Genomic DNA, 19,351 nt, shown 5'->3' on the forward strand with positions numbered 1-19,351 from the left:
CCTCCTCATGCAGAGTCAGCTAGAGCAGGTTGCTCGGCACTTGGCCCAGTTGGGTTTTGAGTATCTCCACAGATGGAAGATTTGGGCAACCTGTAAAAAAGTGTGCTTCCTTGTGTTCAAGTGGAATTTCCTTTTGTTTTCTTTCCATTTTTTTTTTTTTTTTTTAATTTCTGTCCACTGCCTTTTGCCCTGCCAGTGAGCACTACTGAGAAGAGTAGTACTCTTCATTCTCTCCTGTCAAGTATTTAAAAACATTGATAAGAGTCCCCCTAAGTCTTTTCTTCTTCAGGCTGAACAGTCCCAGCTCTCTCAGGCTTTACTGATATGAAAGATGCCCCAATTTCTTTATCATCTTTGTGGCCCTGTACTGGACTTGCTGCAGTTAAGTCCATATATCTCTTGTACTGGAGAACCCAGAACTGAATGCAGTGCTCCAGGTGTGGCCTCCCCAGTGGGGTATGAAGGGAAGGGATCACCTCCCTTGACTTGCTCTCAATATGTTGCCTAATGCAGCCTAGGATACCACTTGCTTTCTTTGCAGCAGGGCACACTGCAGTCTCATGTTCAGCCTGGTGTCCACCAGGATCTCCACAGGGCCTTTATTGCAAAGCTGCTAGCCAGGCAGTCCCCAGCTGCCCATTAATAATCAACCCCTTGTGCTGGTGCAAGGGGTTGTTCCTCTGCAGGTGCAGGACTTCGCACTTCTCCTTCTTGAACTTCATAAAATTCCTCTTAGCCCAGTTTTTTTAACCTATACCTATGCCAAGTCAGAACATGGCAGCACAACCATCTGGTATGCCAGCAGCTCCTCCTGGCTTTGTATTGTCTGCAAATTTGTCTTTGCTGAAGTTGCGTTATGGCTTTTTCAGACCTCATCTTCAATTTAGCAGTTGAAAACTTGGTTTGAATTCCTGTCCTTCAGTGAGTTTGCATTACTCTTAGCTTGATATTTGTAAACTTGAGCCAGTGTTCCACTGTAATATCACGTAAATAAATTGTTTTAGGCTGATGGCAGACCCTTTCAGAACCACATTAGATAATCCTTTAATTATCACAGTGTAACTTTAATAACTGTTTTGTGTACAGTGTTGGTTTTGGGTTTTAGTTGTTTTTTTTTTTTTCCCCTAACAAAGCCAATGCTATATTCTTCCATCAGGATCAGACACTCTTTCCTGGTAACACCTGCCTTTGTTAGAAGCCTCATTAAGATCAGGATGAATCCTGCTGCTGCTGCTTTCCTTATCTACCAGTTGTTACTTGCCAATGTTTGTTTTACACTTAGTGAGAAATGAATGCTTTTGACATGATTGGTGGAGAAACTTGATTTTGATCTGCCCGTGCTCATCCCTGTGCATCACCATCTTTCTCCCCAGACATTTTAGAACAAGAGGGAGAAATGTGATTAAGGTAGCTATCAAAAACTTGCTGCTATGAGGCGATAGGGCCATCCTTGGCTCTGAGGTCTGCTGCTGATGTTTTGTTTCTTTTCCTGCTGGAATATACTGGAGAATCTGAGCACAGTCCTTATCTGGTGCTGACTTTTAGAAACATGCTGATCTGGTGCTTACTTTAGGAGACACTCATTTGGCTGGTGCTAACTAATTTTAGGAAACCTCTCCTTTCATTGCTTTTGTTTAGCTACAGGTATGTTCGTATTGCCTATAGTGAGGAGGCTTTTTCAAGGCTGCTTACACCCTCTTTGTGAAGGCAGAATGAACTTAGAAGTATTTTCTTAAAATGTTGAACATCTTTCTAAAAAAGAAACGGAAGTCCTGTCTCCAGGAATAGCAGAAATCAGTCCAAATCCCTCTCCAGTGCACAACTGTTGAATTATACATATATATAAATTTTTATTTTTATTTTTTTTTGGTCATGGAAACATGAACAATGCAGCTGTTAAATCACTTATTTGGGCTGAAGTCAAAAGAACTTGAAGCAATGTGAGACAACACTTGGGAACTTTCTGTCTCTGAAGTTATCTTAGCTTGTTTAATCATACCGTAACCTGTGCTGATGAAAGGGACTGATGCTAAGTTGGCTTACTTAGTAAAGTCTCAGGAGACAGAGGACTTCTACTCCCTGCTGGCCAGCAGGCAGAGATTAAAGTCAGACAGGGTCATCATGTCCTAATGTTATGGTGACCAGAAGTTTTAACTCTGCTGCTCATCTCTTAATTCTCCAATGCTATTCTTTGCCAGTGGAGAGGAACAGCTTGGACTTTGAGGAGCACTGAGCGTGTTATCCTTGTCCTGTCATAGTAGTAGTGATAGCTGTTTTTAAGACCCTCTATTTTAAAAAGATGTGCTGTGTGGCAGCTTGCTCAGCTCAGCTGAGGAGTAGGCAGCCTCCCTTGAGGGAGTAGCAAGTGACTAAAACTTAGATTGGTCATTGCTCTTGGATATGGAAGTTGGGAAAGGTCTGTGTGATGTTTCTCTTTTATTTATCATGCAGACAAGAGTGGGATCAATCTGAAATAAGTTTCTCAGCTGAGGGGAAAGAAAAGGTCTTTTATGGGTAAAAGTGACCTTCTGCCCATTGTAGGAGTGCAGTTTTGGATCGCCAGCCTGGGCTCTGGCAGTTAATTCAATTGCCACCCCCTAGAGCCAGGGATATGAATGGCATCATTCATCTTCCCTATTCTTAACAAAACTGCTAAGTGGAACAGTTTCAGCTTATTTATTTATTTCTTCTTGGCTTTTAACGGTAGATATATTCTTTCTTATTTTTGATTGCCAGAAATGAAATCTGAGGATTACAAATAATTATAAAATATCTAAGTAAATTGGTAGCTGTACTCGGTACATCAAATCGCCATTGATCACCATCACTTTTGACTTCAGCAGTTGTTCGGTGAGGGAGATGGTCGGCATTTTATGAAATGATATCAAGAGTCATTACATAGAGGCAAATGTGTCCCTGTAACTAACTGAATCATGTTTCATTTATCCAAATGAAATATATAGAATTGGAGACATGCAGAATTTTGTTTTCTCTCAAAGCCTTAGTGATATTTCAATTTGTGACTAGCAGAGCTGGAATTAGGTTTTTAACTTTTTAAACTCATGAGAATGGTTTAGGTAACCATCTGTCTTGTAACTGCAGTAAATGTGTATATGCAGCTTAGAAGCTGCATAGCCTTAGAGTGGATTCATTGAGGTCAAGTGTGGGTCATTTGATTTATAACCACACCACCTTCACTCTGTATTGAAATCTTGTCTTGGAATTTTATGTTATTAATGTATCTATCTAGGACCTCAAATACAAATTGTTCTTGTGCAATAGGTGATGGAAATATTTTTTTTAAAACCATCAAAACTGAGAAGGTGCGTAAGACTTCTGGACCCCTGCAGTGCTTGTATTTGGGTAACGTTTTTATATGGGAGACTCCAAAATCATATTAATCATATGCTCAGCCATTATACTCTTCTTGAGGCTTCCCTTTCCCTTCTAAAGTTAATAAGCCCTTTCATTTAAAAGTATTTTTGCACTCTAAAATGCAAGTACAATGCCTTTGGAGATCAGCGTGCTGTGCAATCTTTTCTGTCTCCCTGCAATACCAGCTGTTGTTACGTGGTAAGTGTAACTGGAAACATAGACTGGGTACTTCTCCTTTGTAAACCTCTGTCCTGGAGGTATGCCAGAGAACTAATGCCTGTAAGACAAGTGGATATTCTGTGTAAGGGAGCTAGATACGCATTGCATGGCCCGGTTACATGAAGAGCCGGTGTACCGTTTGTGCTTTTGCCTTTACAGACTCATCTGGAAACAGTTATCTTGGGTATTTTTTTCTTGAATGGACTTTCGTGTTTTCTGTTGTAATCTTATGACTACTTTAATACACTTCCCCTCCCATTAGTGGTTTGCTGGATGGGTCTTACCTGGTTAGGGAGTGTGAAGGGAGGGGGGTTGAAACACACCACCTCTTTCTGGCAGTATTCTTCAGTCACTCTAGTCTCTGTCAGCCCAGCAAACAACACAGCTGGAGTGTTCACCATTTGAGAAATACAATTGTTGGTTGCAAGCAGAACACACACAGGAGAGAAAGAACTGGAGGTGGCAGGGCAGCCTCTGAAGAAAAGGGGATCTGACAGTCTATCAGGTGCATTTTAAGAAGGAAAAATGCTTTCCTTGAAGCACACAAATACTTTGCACAGGATAATGTAACATTATACACAAGGAGAGGACATCAGTACTACAGCAAGGTGCTGTAGCTCTTACAACCATAGAACAGTTTCCTCTGCACCTCTGCCTTGCTGATAACTTAAATGGGATTGGGGGAAAGTAGTGGGAAGAGACTTAGTAACTGGATTTTTGCAAAACTCCAGTATTTCAATGCCTTCGTTTTCCTGAATCCTGAGAAGTACCACGTACATGTTTCCTGAGTGAACACCTTTACAGGAAATCTGCATGTGTTAAAGGATGGGGTGGAAAGCAAGTAATAAAAGTTTTGGCTGTTTATTTTTCACATTCCCAAGAACCAGGTACTTAAATGCACCTGTTTTCTGCCTCTAGTTGTGAAAGATGACAGAAGCTAAAACACTCGTGGCACATACTAGTTCTCCCTTCTTTTGGTAAAGATGTTAGTGGCTGGGAAACAAATGAAGATACACATGGCTGAGGCGGAAAAGAATATCCTTACACAACCAGGGAAGAGCATCAGAGAATGAAATGCAAATGCTACTATTGGTTACTGAAGTATGGTAAAAGCCCACCCAGGTCTGCCTGTGACCTGGAGGAAGATAACTGCAGTTGAGTCTCTGTCTGACTGGCACTGTGTCACTCTCATCACTGTTCAGTGGAGACAGGTAAGGTCAGGCCCAGCAACTCATTCCAGGCACAATCCAGAATCTGTTTCTTTTAAAGAGACAATAACACATGGACTTTGCTTGAATTTAAAAGGTTGCACTTTATTTAAGTGTACAGAGATACTTTGTTATTTGTACTTAGAAAACACTTGCTCTCCAAACGTTTCAATTTCCTCTTTCATTTTCTCAAAAAACATTAAAATTAGTGAAGCTAGGTCCCATGGGGAAGGGTTTGTGCATTGCTGGATTTGACCTGTGGGTTAAGCATCTCTTTGCTGCACCTAGTCTTGTTTTGCTTTTAGTTCCTGATTATACCTATAAGGGGAAAAAGAAAACAAGCACAGACTAAGAACATAACACTAATTACAATAACAGTATCTTCCTAACAATGTGTTCAGCAGAGGCGGTTTAAAGTTACAACAGACTTGAGGGTGGAAACTCAGGATAGCATAGTTTAGCTCATGCATGAAGTTTCTACTTAGTTGCTGCAACTAAGTTTGCCTTATTCCTGGCCAGCACTGAAGCCTCAAGAAATAGTAATTAAAAAGGAATTAGAAAATGCTGCTCTACTTAAGAACCCTTCAATCCAGCTAGAACTGACATGATTCAACACTGAAAGTGCTGAAGGAGAAGTGCAAAGCTTATGCGGAGGAGAAAATCTAGGCTGTCAGTCATACCTACAGCTTTTAAAGAATGCCTCAGACCCAGAAACTACAGCTTCCATAGCACGTTCCTTAAAATGTGCTCTAGTTACGCTGAAAAGATTTAAAACGTCACTCAACTGGGAAACTAACAATGAAGCAAAAAAAGTTCTGCAGTGTTTAATTGCTCAGTTCCTCTTGTCTGTTGCACTGACATGGAAGCTGGTAGAATTTATAAACTCCTACTTAAGATGAGGTGTTGTGTCCCAAGATGTAGAAATTCCTGCTGAATACATACCTCCATATTCGGTAGAGTTGCGAACCACCAGCACAGCCAACAAAGAAGTTTACAGCAAACAGACTCCAGTTCTTAGGAATAATAACTAGAGAGTACCTTGACCAAATAAGGCCTGTTGAATGAAGGGGAAAGTTTAAAGATGTTAAGTCTTTAAAGTGAAATATTCAGACATTCTCTTAAGTTTGGACACAGAATCATGAGCCAGTTTAAGCAAACAGATTTTATAACCTCATGTTAGACAACTGCTTTTCTTATACCTAGCCATTTCTCAGTTATAAAGCACATCAAGTGGCGGTGGGACAGCTACTGGTATGTACTGCATTTTTGCAAAAAAAAACTAGATAATGGAGTCAATCATAGTCTTAATAGCAAAGAAAGATCCTCTGTACTCTACAGCAGTCAAGACCTTAATTCCCCAGCACAGCTGCAGGGTAGTGTCATTTTGCTGTAGTATATACCCAGCCTCTTGCAGGGTACTCAGCTTAGACATTACAGAATCCACCAGTCAAGAAAGGTCTACGTATTATGTAAAATGCAGAGATAAAATAAAGTCTAGAGAATGAAGGTGGCAGCTGCAATTTTGATTTTCAGCTTGAGCTGCTACAAGTCCCACCCATGACAAGATAAGGTGGAACACCTTGAATACAGGTGGTTGTTTCTGCCAGCATGAAAACTGATGACAGACAGCAGTGCAGCAGTCCATGTACCACTGCTTCCAAGTTCTTTTAACACATAGGAGTTCTTTCCAGTTATGTTAGTGTAATTGCCCAGCCACTCTTTAATCCCTTAAAGTCTATTCTAGAAGAGTCACTGTATCCTGGAGATTTTAGAATTGCTTCATCTATAGGAAAGGAGGTCACTTAGTGGAATAAGTGGTATAATTGTAATTTAAGGGATAAAACTCAGACTTCTAACTCTTTAACAATTTGCTCTGGACAATTCCAAATTAAGAAACATGCAGAAAATTAATATAATCACAGAACTCTTACAGTTTTAGTAACAAGCATAGGCCTGTCCTGGAATTCTCATCTGACAGGAACACTGAGACTTAGTGTATTATAGTTAAGCCTTTTCTGTAGAAGCAGGTTAGTACTGATGGAGGATTCTGGAAGAAGGTTTAGAGAGGGTGCTGCATAAAAGAATACAGTAACTTTGGCTTTACCTGTGGCCATTAACACTGCAGACTGTGCTGTGCTGAGCTTTTCTGCTGGTCTGGTCATATCAGCCATTCCAGCACATACCAAACCCTGTAATGACAAATTCTGTGAGCCCCAGTTCAGTATCTGGACCTCCTTTAACAGACCTCCCTCTGCTTTACAAGGGGAAGTTGCTTCATACCTCAGTGCTTATTCCATAGGCATTATGCAGGAGGTAGGATGCATTACACTAGCAGAGTAATTAGACTCTTGGAGACGCCATCTACTTCTAATCGCTTGTGGTAGGAGTAAGAACACAGTTGTAAGGGGTGCACTGGAATTTTATTGGCTGGCAGTAAAATTCCAGGCAGTGGCAATTTTGTATTAATTTACAAACAAGGTTAATTTAAGCACAGCTGCTTAAGAAAGCAGCTTCCTAAAGTTCAGGCTAAGATATTGCTGTTAAAGATTGATGTGATACCATATACACTGAGGGAGTAAAAGTGCTACGTTTTAAATATAATTTCAGTAAAAGTAGAAAACATCTAGGTGAAGGGAGGAATAGCTTGGCTGATGTACTTTACAACTTTGCTAGCAAATATGCTTGATTTGATTCTTGTGTTATTGCCCTCTACTGGAAATAAAATTTCATGCTACAGGAGTTCACAAAGAAAGCAAACAAAATCCCCATTAAGGACTCCTTTGGCTCCAATCAAGAAACCAGGTTTTAAGGGTAGAGAAGTCCATATGCTGCCTCACTTATGGGACTGATGCTGTTGTAGTGGTGCCACAGAGGTACAGGCTTCCAGCACATGTAGGTAAGTACCTCTGCCGTGTAGGGAAAAAGTTATTTTAACTTCTCAGTGAAGAAGTTCACCATTTCCTGCATGTTCATAAAATTAAAAAAAAAAAAATATTTGTGTACGCTCTTTCAATACAGCAGTTGTCAATACCAGCCTGCTAAGAAGAGTTGCCTGTATGCTTAGGCTCAGGAGCATGTCACCTGGAAGAGCCTCTGAGAAAGGGGAAGGTTAAAACCATGGTTTCTGCAGCTCCAGTTTAGAATGACAAAGAAACCAAACTACAGCTTGGAGCATAACATGTTGCCGTGGCCTATAGAAAGTTGGGGCTCACAAATGGGAAACTTGGGAACCAGCTGGTAATAGGAAGAGCAGGTTATATCCTTGCTTGTTATCAAACACAGAGATCAAATTGCTTTATGATTTTAGAGGTCATTTATCTATACCAATACAACTAAGAGGAATACAGTGATTTAGGAGGAGACGTTTACTTCACCTGTGTGCAAACATAGCTAGGGGGTGTAACCAAGTGGGAAGCAGAGAGCTACCAAAAGCTAAAATGGCAGCTGCCCTTTTTTTTTTTTACCTTTTCTCAAGATTACCTTGCACTCTGACATGCTTTAAGCTGCCTTCAAATTACAGTACTTAAAGAGTTTTGAATTATGCCAGTTCATAACTTCCTTAAGTTTCACACAAGAAAGCCTTTCTGAAACTTTCAGCAAAAAGTACAGGTTTTTGACAAAGCATTTCCCCCCTCCCTGCTATCTCCCCTGCATGTTATGTATGTTATTAGTGCTAGTTTTGTTCCTCCCTGCAAATTAAAAACTAAAGCATTGGTTATTAAATCTTTGTGTAGGTTCAGATATCTGCTGGGAAACCACTGCTTGCTCAATGGGTCGCTGCAGGTTGCACTTTGACAGACATCCAGACACTAGCTGGCATTTTATACTTACCCATTTCATAAGAGGTGCCCAGAAAAAAACTGTTTTTGGACCTGAGGGGAGAAAAAGAAAAGTAGTTAAATTATTCAGTGAGATGTGGCTGGTTTAATACACACAGTAAGTTTTGGTTTGTTTTTTTAAATAATGAATTGTGTATATTAGCAGTTTCTACCACTGTACAAGCTCTAGCATCATCCTTCAGCTATGTAATCAGTCATACCATTTCTGCAACAGGTGAGTAGGATTTTGTCATTTCCATTTTTAAGAAAATAAGGACACTAGAGCAGGCAAAATGCATATATAACGAAGAAAGGATAAGTCCTAGAAATATGAAGACAGTGTCTGTAATGATTAAAAGCTACTCTGCAGCTACTCTAACAATTAGTATTTGAAATCTTTGTGAACTCTATCTTGTAAACCTCCAAAATACCTTATTACTGGTACTGTAACAAGTCAGTCCCTCCTGCTCTTCCTAAATCACAGCCCACCTCTTCACATTACAGAAGACATGCAGCACAGCATCATAAGTAAGAGTACAAATTGCAAACCTAAGCAGTAGTAAATGTCACAAGGAGACTGTCCTCATTCACCTGTAATCTGCACCTCTGAATAACCATGTCTTTCTAGCAGAAACAATGCTTACTACTCAATCCACCCAACACCCCAATAATCTACCAATAGGCAAAGGAGGAGTGTGGGGAAGGAAGGCAAAAATCTAGAGAAAGAAGGGAGAAAAGTCAATGGAATGAAATCTGGGAAAACTATCTCTTTTGCAAATAAATCTCTTACAGCAGTGGCAAAATGGCAAATGGTTGGTTAAAAAAAGGTACTCTAATGCCATACCTACAATGTGCAGATGGCCAGCCATGCCAGAAATCATCCAGGACTCCTGATTGAGGTCTTAAAAGAGAGACCACAATCCAAAGCATCAACCCACCGCACTGGGAGACAGCCGGGACACTGGCTGTTTCATCAAATCATGTTAAGGTTTAGGTCTTGCTAGGACACTGCTCAGCATTCTGATAACATGCAAGATGAAGCCAATTTTTCACTGTAATATGTTACATACTACGAGTAAAGTTTTTAAATATAAATGACAACTGCTAGGACTTTGGTTGCTTTCTTTTTATGTGAGCTTATTTGTCACTAACATTTTGGCCTTAAAAAAGCCTTTCAGTAACTATTTATACTCCCTGTTTTAGGAGCCCTCAAGTTTATGATTTGGAGAAAATTAGCCATCACCTGTGAAGCAACTCATAATTTGGGGAATAACACAGACTGTTAAAACTGTCGGTTGTGTCATCACCCTAAAGCCAAATAAGCCCTATAAAAGGGCAGGGCAACTGCAGCACAGACAGCAACAAAAAGTAGATTGGCAGCTTTGCATAAAGCCCTCTTCAGACCCACAGTGCTCATTACAGTGATCAAATTTCAAACTGCAGTTAGTAACTACTAGGATTATTTTCCTTGGGTAACAACAAAAGTGGTTTTTTTTGTTGTGTTTTGGTTTGGTTTTTGTTTTTTTTTATTACAATATCGGGGGTTGTAAAACCACTAAAACCATCTAATAGTATTGAATAAATACAGCTGACTGTTCATCCTTTAAAGGCATAAACTTCAGTTGCTGCTCTTTTAGCCAGCGACTTAGAATCATACTGCAAATACAGCTCTTTATAAATCAGTCTTACAGAGGTCCCACAAATATAGCTTTAATTACTGCCATCTATTTTCTTCTAAACATTCAGATTTGGAGTATTAAAGAATGTGGGCTGACTATTATGAAATTTACATTCCTTAAACAGCTTGTACAGTTTTCAAGATGACTAATTTTTATTAATAATAGATAACCCGGTAATTTAAAACTGCTGACTACAAAAGTAAGAAACAATTGAAACAAGGTACAGAGCCAAGCTTGTTCTGTCAAATGCCTTAAGCAGATCACTTCTCCTGGAGGCATTCTAGTAAGCATGCAGCCAAAGTGAGCTCTTCCCAGATCCTGATACCTGGATGAATTTTTCAAGGATGAATTTGACAGCAGCACATACAGCAGCAGGGGCATACCAGAGGCTAATCTGGATATCATATGTGTGAAGATTTTATAGAATTTATGAGTTCTATTAAGTATTAAGTCTTTGTCCTAGACAGTTTAGTTTAGTTAGGCAAAATGAACAAAAGAGGCCAAAGGAGAGCACAAGCTCAACCCATGCTTCCCCAAGGCTGCCAGGAGCATTGTGGTAGCCTGTACAGCAGGCCTTTCACTGTCTTCCAGCAGCCTCATGCTGTGCAAGCCAAAGAAACAGCTTTTCAGACCACGAATCAGTTATTTTACTGGAAGATGTCTGTGCCAGAAAAGCAGTAAACTTTGTTCTTAATTTCTGACAAGTGATTTGTAATTTCATGATAACAATGCTCATATTCCTAACTTGGATATCACCAGGGATAAAACATGAGCTTTTCATTTTTAACCTACTTCTTTTGCAGGCAGAGTGACATCTATTGGATAACTTTTTCACAGAACCACCCTCAAGACATTTAAGGCTTAAACAGAAGTGGCAGAGGTTCAGCTTTGATGCTCTTCAGAGGTTCATGCTTCCTCTGTGGCTTTTCTCACACCATCAGCACAGATTACAGCAGATATATATGTATATATATATGTATACATTCATACAGAGTCTCTAAAAATGGATTTTTAAGAAATTATTTTCATGATTAAGGTAGTGGGAAAAGTGGCCCACAGGCAGTAGTACTGTGAAAAGCACTGCAAGAGAACTTCCAAAGCCTTTTTTCCATTAGTACCACAGTTCTGACAAAGAATGAACACAGATGTTCCCAGTGCTCACCATGTTTTGTTTTCAATAAAAGCAATTGGAAGCTGCCACATTTCACCCAAGATGAACTTGGCACTTAGAGGCTTGGCACCTTTACAATGGAAGTGCTGCATGTATTGACTCTTTAGACATTAAAAAAACCTTTAATATTAAATATATACACTGATATAGTGAATTCAGTGCAAATCAGACATTCTGATAACTGCAGTTTTCACTCTTTGATTGTGACTTCTTTAAAGCAATAGTTTTCATTTCCAGAAAGGACTGTTAGAGGAGGACAGAACAACTGCCTAAAAACTAAAGTCCATTTTCACAGTGCATATTCCAGGTAGGTGAAGAGTCAAGGATGCATACCCCACTGAAACAAAACAGTGGGAACGACAACCTATGGAATTTCAGGATTTTATCGAGCACTCTATTTAACTCCCCTATGCAAGTTGTTTACATGACAAACATCACCTAAATGGCACTGAAGAGGATCATTTTACAAGAGATTTCTCCCTATTAACACAAAATCCCATGTTTACTTAAGTAAAGATAAGATGTAGGTCAGGTAAAGGTAGCTCATTTCAGGATAACTCAAGCCCTTCTTTTCCCACAGGAGTCTTTCAACTACAAGAGTAGCACCAGTTGACTTCGGTTAGAATGCCTAAGTCGGCAGAAAGAAAATGAAGCAAACAGCTGCCGGACTTAAACCAGAGTACACTCCAAGATCAGAAATCCTTACAGCGCTCCCCGCTGCTTTTTCAATGCATCCATTAGCAAGAAGTGACTGCTGAAGCCTTTGGGGCCTTTTGGAAACCACCACATCCCCTAGGTTGGGGCTCGGCTCAGGCAGCCCAGCCGCTCCCAGGGTTCAAACCACGAGGTAACGAGCAGGAGCCCACTCATCAGTTTTCCCCATACACCCAGAATCGGAGTAACGGAGGGGTGCGACACCGGTGTCTCGCGCCCTGCTTCCCCCGCAATCCCAACTGGCGCGGCCGTTACCTGCCGGGTGGTTGTAAAATGGTCGGAACCGCGGTGGCAGCATGAGTTCGATGCGGTCGAGCATGCGGTGGTAAGAGGCGCGGAGCCCTGAGGCGGCGGCCGCCATGTCGGGAGGGAGACGGAGGCGCGGGAGCCTAGCAGCAGCAGTGAGTCAGCGGACTAGCAAGCACGTGCACCTCCCTACCTTCACGACCCACCGTCCTGGTTATCGCTCGGGGCGCCCAGCACCACCGGAGCGCCCCGCCTTACCCCGTCCTTTCGCCGCTCCCCTTTCGCGGGGGCCATGTCCCGCGGGCACTGCCACCACCTGCTGTGGGACGTGCGGAAGCGGAGCCTAGGGCTCGAAGAGCCCGGCCTGCTGCGGAGGCACTACCTGGGTAAGGGCGCGCGGGGCCCGCAAAGCCGTCCCCTGAGGTGAGGGGAGAGAGGGAGGGCGGGACGCCCCTCCCAGCAACTGCTCCCACCTCTCCCCTATGCGTGGGAGCAGGTGGGAGCGGGTTCTCTTTCCCGACCCCTCCCCGCGGGGTGCGCGCACAATGGCGGCGGGGGGCGGCTTGTCGGTGCTGTCCCCGGGAGGGCTGGGCCCGGTTCCCTCGTCCCGGTGCTGCGGGGTCGGTTCCGCCTTCACCTCCTCTTTTAGGAGTAGCTGGCTCCTAAGTTTCCTGTGTCGCGCGTGGGGCTGTCTCCCCATCGGGCACGGAAGTACCCTCGTCCGCCCTCTTCCCCCCCGCCTCTCCCTGAAGAAGCTGTTGCATGAGGGATCGCGGCGGGGAAGTTGGGCGTCGGGCCGGCGCCCAGGCGGTGGCGGCGCCTTAAAATAGACTGGGAGCCGCGTATTTGCTTCTCGGGCTGAACAGGGTTGACTGGCTCTGAGCCTGTAACGACTGCCTTACAAAAGCGTAGAAGCGCCAGGATAACAGTGGAGATCTCGGAGTTCCCCGGCTTTTGGAAGCCGATCGCTGGGCTCAGCCAGTTGAGCAGCTTGTTGTGTGCCAGCTTGTTGAGCCGGGCTTTGTGTTCGCAACTGCTGGGCGGGGGGCGTGGTGGCCCGTAAAAGCGCTGCAGCTCCGGCTTCTGACTGCTGCGTCTGTTAAACGCCAGTTATTTTCTTCACTTTCTAAGCGCCCCAAGTTAAAAATAGCGTTAGTTTCAGTTTACGAGGCCACAGGAAGGTTTCTCCAGCCTGACGAAGCTGTTGATGTTCTTTGTAATGGCGCAGGTTGCATGTATTCTGCATCTTACCCTTCCCCAAAGTATATATATATTAAAATACTTATTCGCTTGTTTTGGGGGATGTGGTGATCTATCATATATCATAATGATGCTCCAATTTGGGAGAGTGGGATGGCTCTCCAGGGAAGATGGTTTGTTGGTGGCAAGCATGTTCTTTTCTGCTTGTGTGGCAAAGTATATTCCTGATTTTGAGCCAAAACATAGAGGAGGAACTTATTTACAATGTTGTAGAAAGTGTATCTTTTTTTAACTCCATGGCACTTCTAACTGTGGTTAGTGTTGTTTTCTTTAGGTTTTCCAGTGGAATTTAAGGTGACGTATCACATTACCAAGTCTAACTCATTGGTTTTCTGTCTGTGGTCCCTGAGCAAACAGTCATCCACAAAAGGTAATCGAGAAAAGCAAGGTCATTGCTGGTAGGCTTCCACCTATTATAGAGTGTTTGTATATATAGCACCTATGTGCACACAAGTGCTTTGGCAAAAAAAGAAACCAAAACAAACCAAAACAACCCCACAATCAAAATAACAAGGCCCTACAATAAAAAAAAAAAAGAAAAAAGAAAAAGAGTTGAAAACTAATGCTCTAACCGCTTTTGACTTTTGTTATGTCTTGACAGCTGGTCAAGTCTTCACTGAGGATTGTCCTAACATTCAGTGATCAAACATGGTTATCCTTCTGACTGGGTTCTTAAGTGTAGTGTGTAAATTTTGAAGAAGGACCGTAAAACTTTTGTTTCTACGTGATTGTGTCTCTGACAGTTGAAGTATTAAGATTTGATCAGTAGAAATCAGTCTCTCAGATTTAGTAAGATGTTTTTTCCTGGACAATAAGGTGTTTTTTCTTTCTCCAATAAAATGTGCATAAGTAGTTAAAATCCCTTTGCTGAGTTAAGGTCTCATATTTACTGTTTTCCATTTCATCTAAACATGCTCCATGGCTTTATAGCCTTGAGAAAATAAGACCTGTGAGAGGCTTCCCACTGAATTGATGTTAATATCTGCATTGGTGGTGGCAAAAGTTGCTGAAGTCTTATTGACAGGCTTTTAATGAAAGAGGTTAGTACATGGTGTGCTTGCCTTGTGGAGCCATCACACTTGTGTTCAAAATGGTACTTATGGCCTTAATAGACCCTCTAATTTTGCTGCTAGCCAGGTGTGACTGCTCATGTGCAGATTTACCAGACAGCGGGTCTGTTGTCATGCCTTTTTGTGTGCAGTTTAGTGTATGTATGCGTCTTTTCTCTTTCAGACTTAAGCAATTCTACCTAGGAGCTTTGTTGTTTGAACATAGGTTGAGAGCGCAGTGGTCAGACAGGTAATGTTGTTCGTTGCTGCTCTAGTCTGAATGAAAGTATGGTTTCTTCCTATTTACGCTGGTTTTACAGTGTTTCAACAGTCTGACAGAACAGATGTAAGTAAAGCATTTCATTTTGACTTAGTAAATAGCTCTGGGAGACTCAAGGCATTGTGTATATGCATTTATTGCTTTTTGTTTGTTTGCTTGGGTTTTTTTGTTTGTTTGCTTTTGTTGGGGTTTATTTTGGCAAAATTGTCAAAACTACTGTGGATACCACTACAGACTAAAGCAGGTTATAAGTTTCTTGTTTGCTCTTTCTCAGTAAACAAATCAAAGGAGAACCCTCACAGCAAGTCCAAAACTAACAGTGCTGTTCTCAATGTGTTGGAAGGAAGATGTGTATGTACAAATGATACTTGCATAGTGAACCATTTGTGTTGTTCTGCTACAATGTAAAATATGTGGAATATTGAAGGCAACTCTGTATTGGAGGAAAACATCTGAGAACTAATTGCTTTTTTCCATTTACTCATTGTTTTAGTTTCATGTGAACTGGCAATCAAGTGGCACTCTATTTATAACCTCTTTCAGCTTTTGAAAACAGCTGCTCCAGGAAGGATCTGTGCATCATACTGTATCTTTCAATACAGATAGTTCATTCCTGAAATTTATATCCTTGCAAAACTTTGTCTGATTTTGCAAGGTCTCTAACTAATTGCTCTGAAGCCTACTTGGTTCTGGACAGAGTTCCAAAGGAAAGTTTTGTGGAGATGAGGCAATATATACGTACCTGGGGCATATCCTTCAGACGTTATCATTTGTTAAGAATTCCTGCTGTGGTGATAGAGGGAAAATGCGAGTCTTACATATCTGTTAGCTATGTTGTGTTCTGCATTTGTAGGCTAATTAGTATCAGCTTCAGACAGCATTTGTATCTGAAGTCTCCAGATAAAGCCAGGCCCTGGCTCTCAGTAGTATTCTTTTCTTTGATTCAGTTTGGGCATTCAATCCTGTCTGCTACTGGTTTACAGATGGAAACTGAGTTTCAGTTATTAAAGTCACAGTGCTTTTACGGAGAAAAACACTGGTAGTAAACTGGAGTATCCAGTTTAAATTTTGCCTTGAAACTGACTAACATTATTCAGTCATGATACTTTCCCAGACAACCCCAGTTCTTTGTTACTATTTTGTATCATTGTGGTCATATTTCTGTGACTGAAGAACATGCCAGTTCCAGTAGCAGGTAAGTGTCTGGTGCCATCACAATAAAGGCCTTTATGCAGATAAAGTATAGCATATCATAATTGGACTAGAGAAAGAGTAGCATGGTTTTCTTGCAAGAAAGAAGTGAGTCCGTAATTCCTCTGAAATATTTAATGTGATAGGTTTGATGGGTTGGTTTGCTTTTCTATGAAGGGTCATGCTTCTGAGGATGGCTGTTTAGCCATGAGGAAGGTGGAGTGTGTGTGTGTGTGTGTGTGTGTGTGTGTGTGTGTGTTCAGGGCTTTTTGTTTGTGTGTTTTGTTTTGTTAACTGACATGACAGTTATCCAAAGCAGATTTGTTAGTCTAGTTTGCAGAGAGGAACTAATTCCATTTTTTAGCTCAGAGTGACTGTTTGAAGGTGTGGTGCTTGACACAATGGAAGCAAGTATCAAAAGAAGTCAGTTCTCCCTAATCTCTGATATCCTTTTTCACATACTATTTTCTAACACCATCTTTCCTTGTGACAGGAAATTTTTAGCCTTACCAGATTTCTTAAAGATAGTGTTGTGATGATGTCTACCGGTACATACCGGTCTGTACTACTCCATACTGGGATGTGTAAATTTGCAGATGACACCAAGTCGGGTGGAAGTGTTGATCTGTTGGAGGGTAGGAAGCTCTGCAGAGGGATCTGGACAGGCTGGATCCATGGGATGTAGCCAGTAGAAGGAGGTTCAACAAGGCAAAGTGCTGGGTTCTGCACTTGGGCCACAACAACCCCCTGCAATGCTCCAGACTTGGTAAAGAGCAGCTGGAAACTGCTCATGGGAAAGGAGCTGGGGGTGCTAATTGATGGAGCTGAGCATGAGCAACTTGTGCCCAAGCAGCCAGGAAGCCACCATCATCCTGACCTGTGTCAGCACCAGTGTGGCAGCAGGGCCAGGTCAGTGATTGTCCCCCTGCACTGGGCACTGGTGAGTCTGCGCCTTGAATCCTATGTTCAGTTCTGGCCCCCTCGCTGCAAGAGAGACATTGAGATGCTGGAGCAGGGCCAGAGAAGGGCTGTGGAGCTGATGCAGGGCCTGGAGCACAAGTGGGATGGGGAGCAGCTGAGGGACCTGGGAGGATTTAGTCTGGAGAAGAGAAGGCTCGGAGGGACCTTATTGCTCTCTACAACTGCCTGACAGGATGGAGGTGAGGGGTGGGGGGTGGGGGGGTGGAGCTGGTCTCTGCTCCCAAGGAATGAGGGATGGGACAATAGAGAACAGCTTCAAGCTGCACCAGGGGAGGTTTAGATGGAGATGAGGAACAATTCCTTCCCCAGAGGGAAAGGACCTGATGATCTTAAAGGTCTTTTCCAATCTGGTTGATTCTATGATTGTATGATTTCTGAGCTCCACTCCCACTCTCTTTAAAGACTGCTTCATATCTTACTAAGTTTCTCTCATCCTGTTTTTCAAGATTTAGGAAAGGTTTGAAATCTGTAAATCAACTACAAGGAAACCAGCAATTAGGTTGATTGTGGCCAGATTTTGTAAAGTTCCAACAGCTGTTGCTAAAAAGAGAAAAGTAAATATATTATTATGTAGATAGTAGAGTGATCAGGTGTCAGTCAATCCCCGTCTTTACTGATATTAACCATAATAGAACCAAAAGTAATTACAGTTTTGAAGTTAGTTAATTACCCTGTTCATAGATAGGGCTGAAAAATAGGATAGTTAAGAGCAGCTATTATGTGTATGGACAGCTGCTCAGTTCTGATATTGACAGTGTTACATTCCTAACCTTACTAGTTTATAAAACTAATAGTGGCTCACTGAATGTAGATGGAATTGGGTACTGCTGTTGGAGCATTTATTTCTTCCTTAAATACATTCCTCAGGGTGCGAGAGTGAAACTGTTTCCTTAAAAGATGGAAAAGTTTTATTCTCTGTTGCTTTTCTGTGGATAAATAAACAAAACCACAGGTGGAAATTGAATGTTAGGGAGAACAACCAGAAAGATATGTGTTATTTTCCACAGCTTTTGCTCCTAGATGTATTTCAGCATGTGATATCTTAGTCTTTGAAAATAATGCAGAATAAGAAGGGTCAGCCAGCTTTAAAATTATCAGCTTTGGAGCTGGTGCTCTTGCAGACTTTGAGATAGTCACAGGGTATTTAATCAGCCCTTCTTTAATTCTTTGCATAATACTTTTGATGTTTAGTTTTTCAGGTGCATTGTTACATTTCATGTCCTAAACTTCTGGCAATAATTTTCTTTTCCAGCATGAATTAAAAGCGCTCATCTGTCACAGCTAAAACCCCAGAATTGGTAGAGGTGGTTTATGTTGGTTTTCCTTCTATAGGTTTAGCAAATTAACTTTTGCTTGAAAAAGGACCATTATAAGTTCGCCTAGTTGTCTGGTTCTGAGGACGCAAATGATTAACTGCTGTTTTAATGTAAACAATGTAGCTTCCTGATGTGCGGCATCTTCCACTGCACTTTGGTGTGTGTCCGGAATAACCAATTCTGTAGTGACATATTCTTGGCACACACCAAATACGCTTCGTGAAACAAGACTAACTGAAGATTTCAGAGAGATACAGTTGAACTCTCCATTTTTTTTTTTTTCATTAGTGATATTTTCTAAATAATGGAAATTGGCAGAGCCAGAATTGAAGATCACAGTGTAATGAAAGAGAAGAAAATACAACTTGAAAACAAACCCAAACATCCTTAACATGCTGTATTAGGCAATAAATGTTCTGTAGTCATTGGATTTTCAGCAGTTGGATAGAAAAATTTAAGATGTATTGCATTGGAGAGAAAAAAGTGCTACTTTGTAATTGTAAAAGCCAGGAGAGAGTACAGGGATCAGGTATTGCCTTAAACTGGGTATATTTGGGGTTTTTTTCATTCGCTAATAAAAGCAAGACTTGACAACTATAGTCAAAAAATTATGGATAGACAATTGAAAGCTGAATGTGTCATCAAGACCTGTTGATACCAAATTGAATTTGGAGGAATTTAATGAAGAGGTGTCCTGGGTTCAGCAGTAGCAGTCATGTTTCTCCTTCTTGGTAGCTGGTGCAGTGCAGTGTTTTGACTTTCGGCCTGGGAACAGAGCTGATAACAATGATGTTTTGGTTTGGCCAAGGACTTTGTGAGCCTCATGCTCTGCCAGGGAGGAGGG

At 41.7% G+C, this 19,351-nt stretch overlaps 3 protein-coding genes across 8 annotated transcripts in view; 2 read left to right on the forward strand and 1 right to left on the reverse strand.

The window, feature by feature from the left end:
- The window catches only part of LOC130599782 (gamma-aminobutyric acid receptor subunit rho-3-like), a 220,289-nt gene that overhangs the window by 37,203 nt on the left and 163,735 nt on the right, over nt 1–19,351 (forward strand). The window lies entirely within an intron of this gene.
- Nucleotides 4,882–12,613, reverse strand: MPC2 (mitochondrial pyruvate carrier 2). Its single transcript, XM_057410554.1, has 5 exons — nt 12,440–12,613; nt 8,634–8,674; nt 6,907–6,991; nt 5,745–5,856; nt 4,882–5,120 (listed from the first exon to the last, which is right to left on the reverse strand). Exons 1-5 carry the CDS (start codon nt 12,543–12,545, stop codon nt 5,087–5,089), a joined length of 378 nt encoding a protein of 125 aa, XP_057266537.1. The 5' UTR covers nt 12,546–12,613; the 3' UTR covers nt 4,882–5,086.
- Nucleotides 12,648–19,351, forward strand: part of DCAF6 (DDB1 and CUL4 associated factor 6) — an 89,343-nt gene continuing 82,639 nt past the window's right edge. For all 6 annotated transcript variants that reach the window (XM_057410536.1, XM_057410537.1, XM_057410538.1 and 3 more), the window contains exon 1: nt 12,648–12,816. In XM_057410536.1, the coding sequence (XP_057266519.1) occupies nt 12,723–12,816 (94 nt within the window). In that variant the 5' untranslated portion in view covers nt 12,648–12,722. The remainder of the gene's footprint in view (nt 12,817–19,351) is intronic.

The sequence above is a fragment of the Pezoporus wallicus genome, unplaced genomic scaffold, assembly GCF_028554395.1.
Source record: "Pezoporus wallicus isolate ANWC-B61680 ecotype Strahan unplaced genomic scaffold, APGP_CSIRO_Pwel_v1 contig_229, whole genome shotgun sequence".
Lineage (NCBI taxonomy): Eukaryota > Metazoa > Chordata > Aves > Psittaciformes > Psittacidae > Pezoporus > Pezoporus wallicus.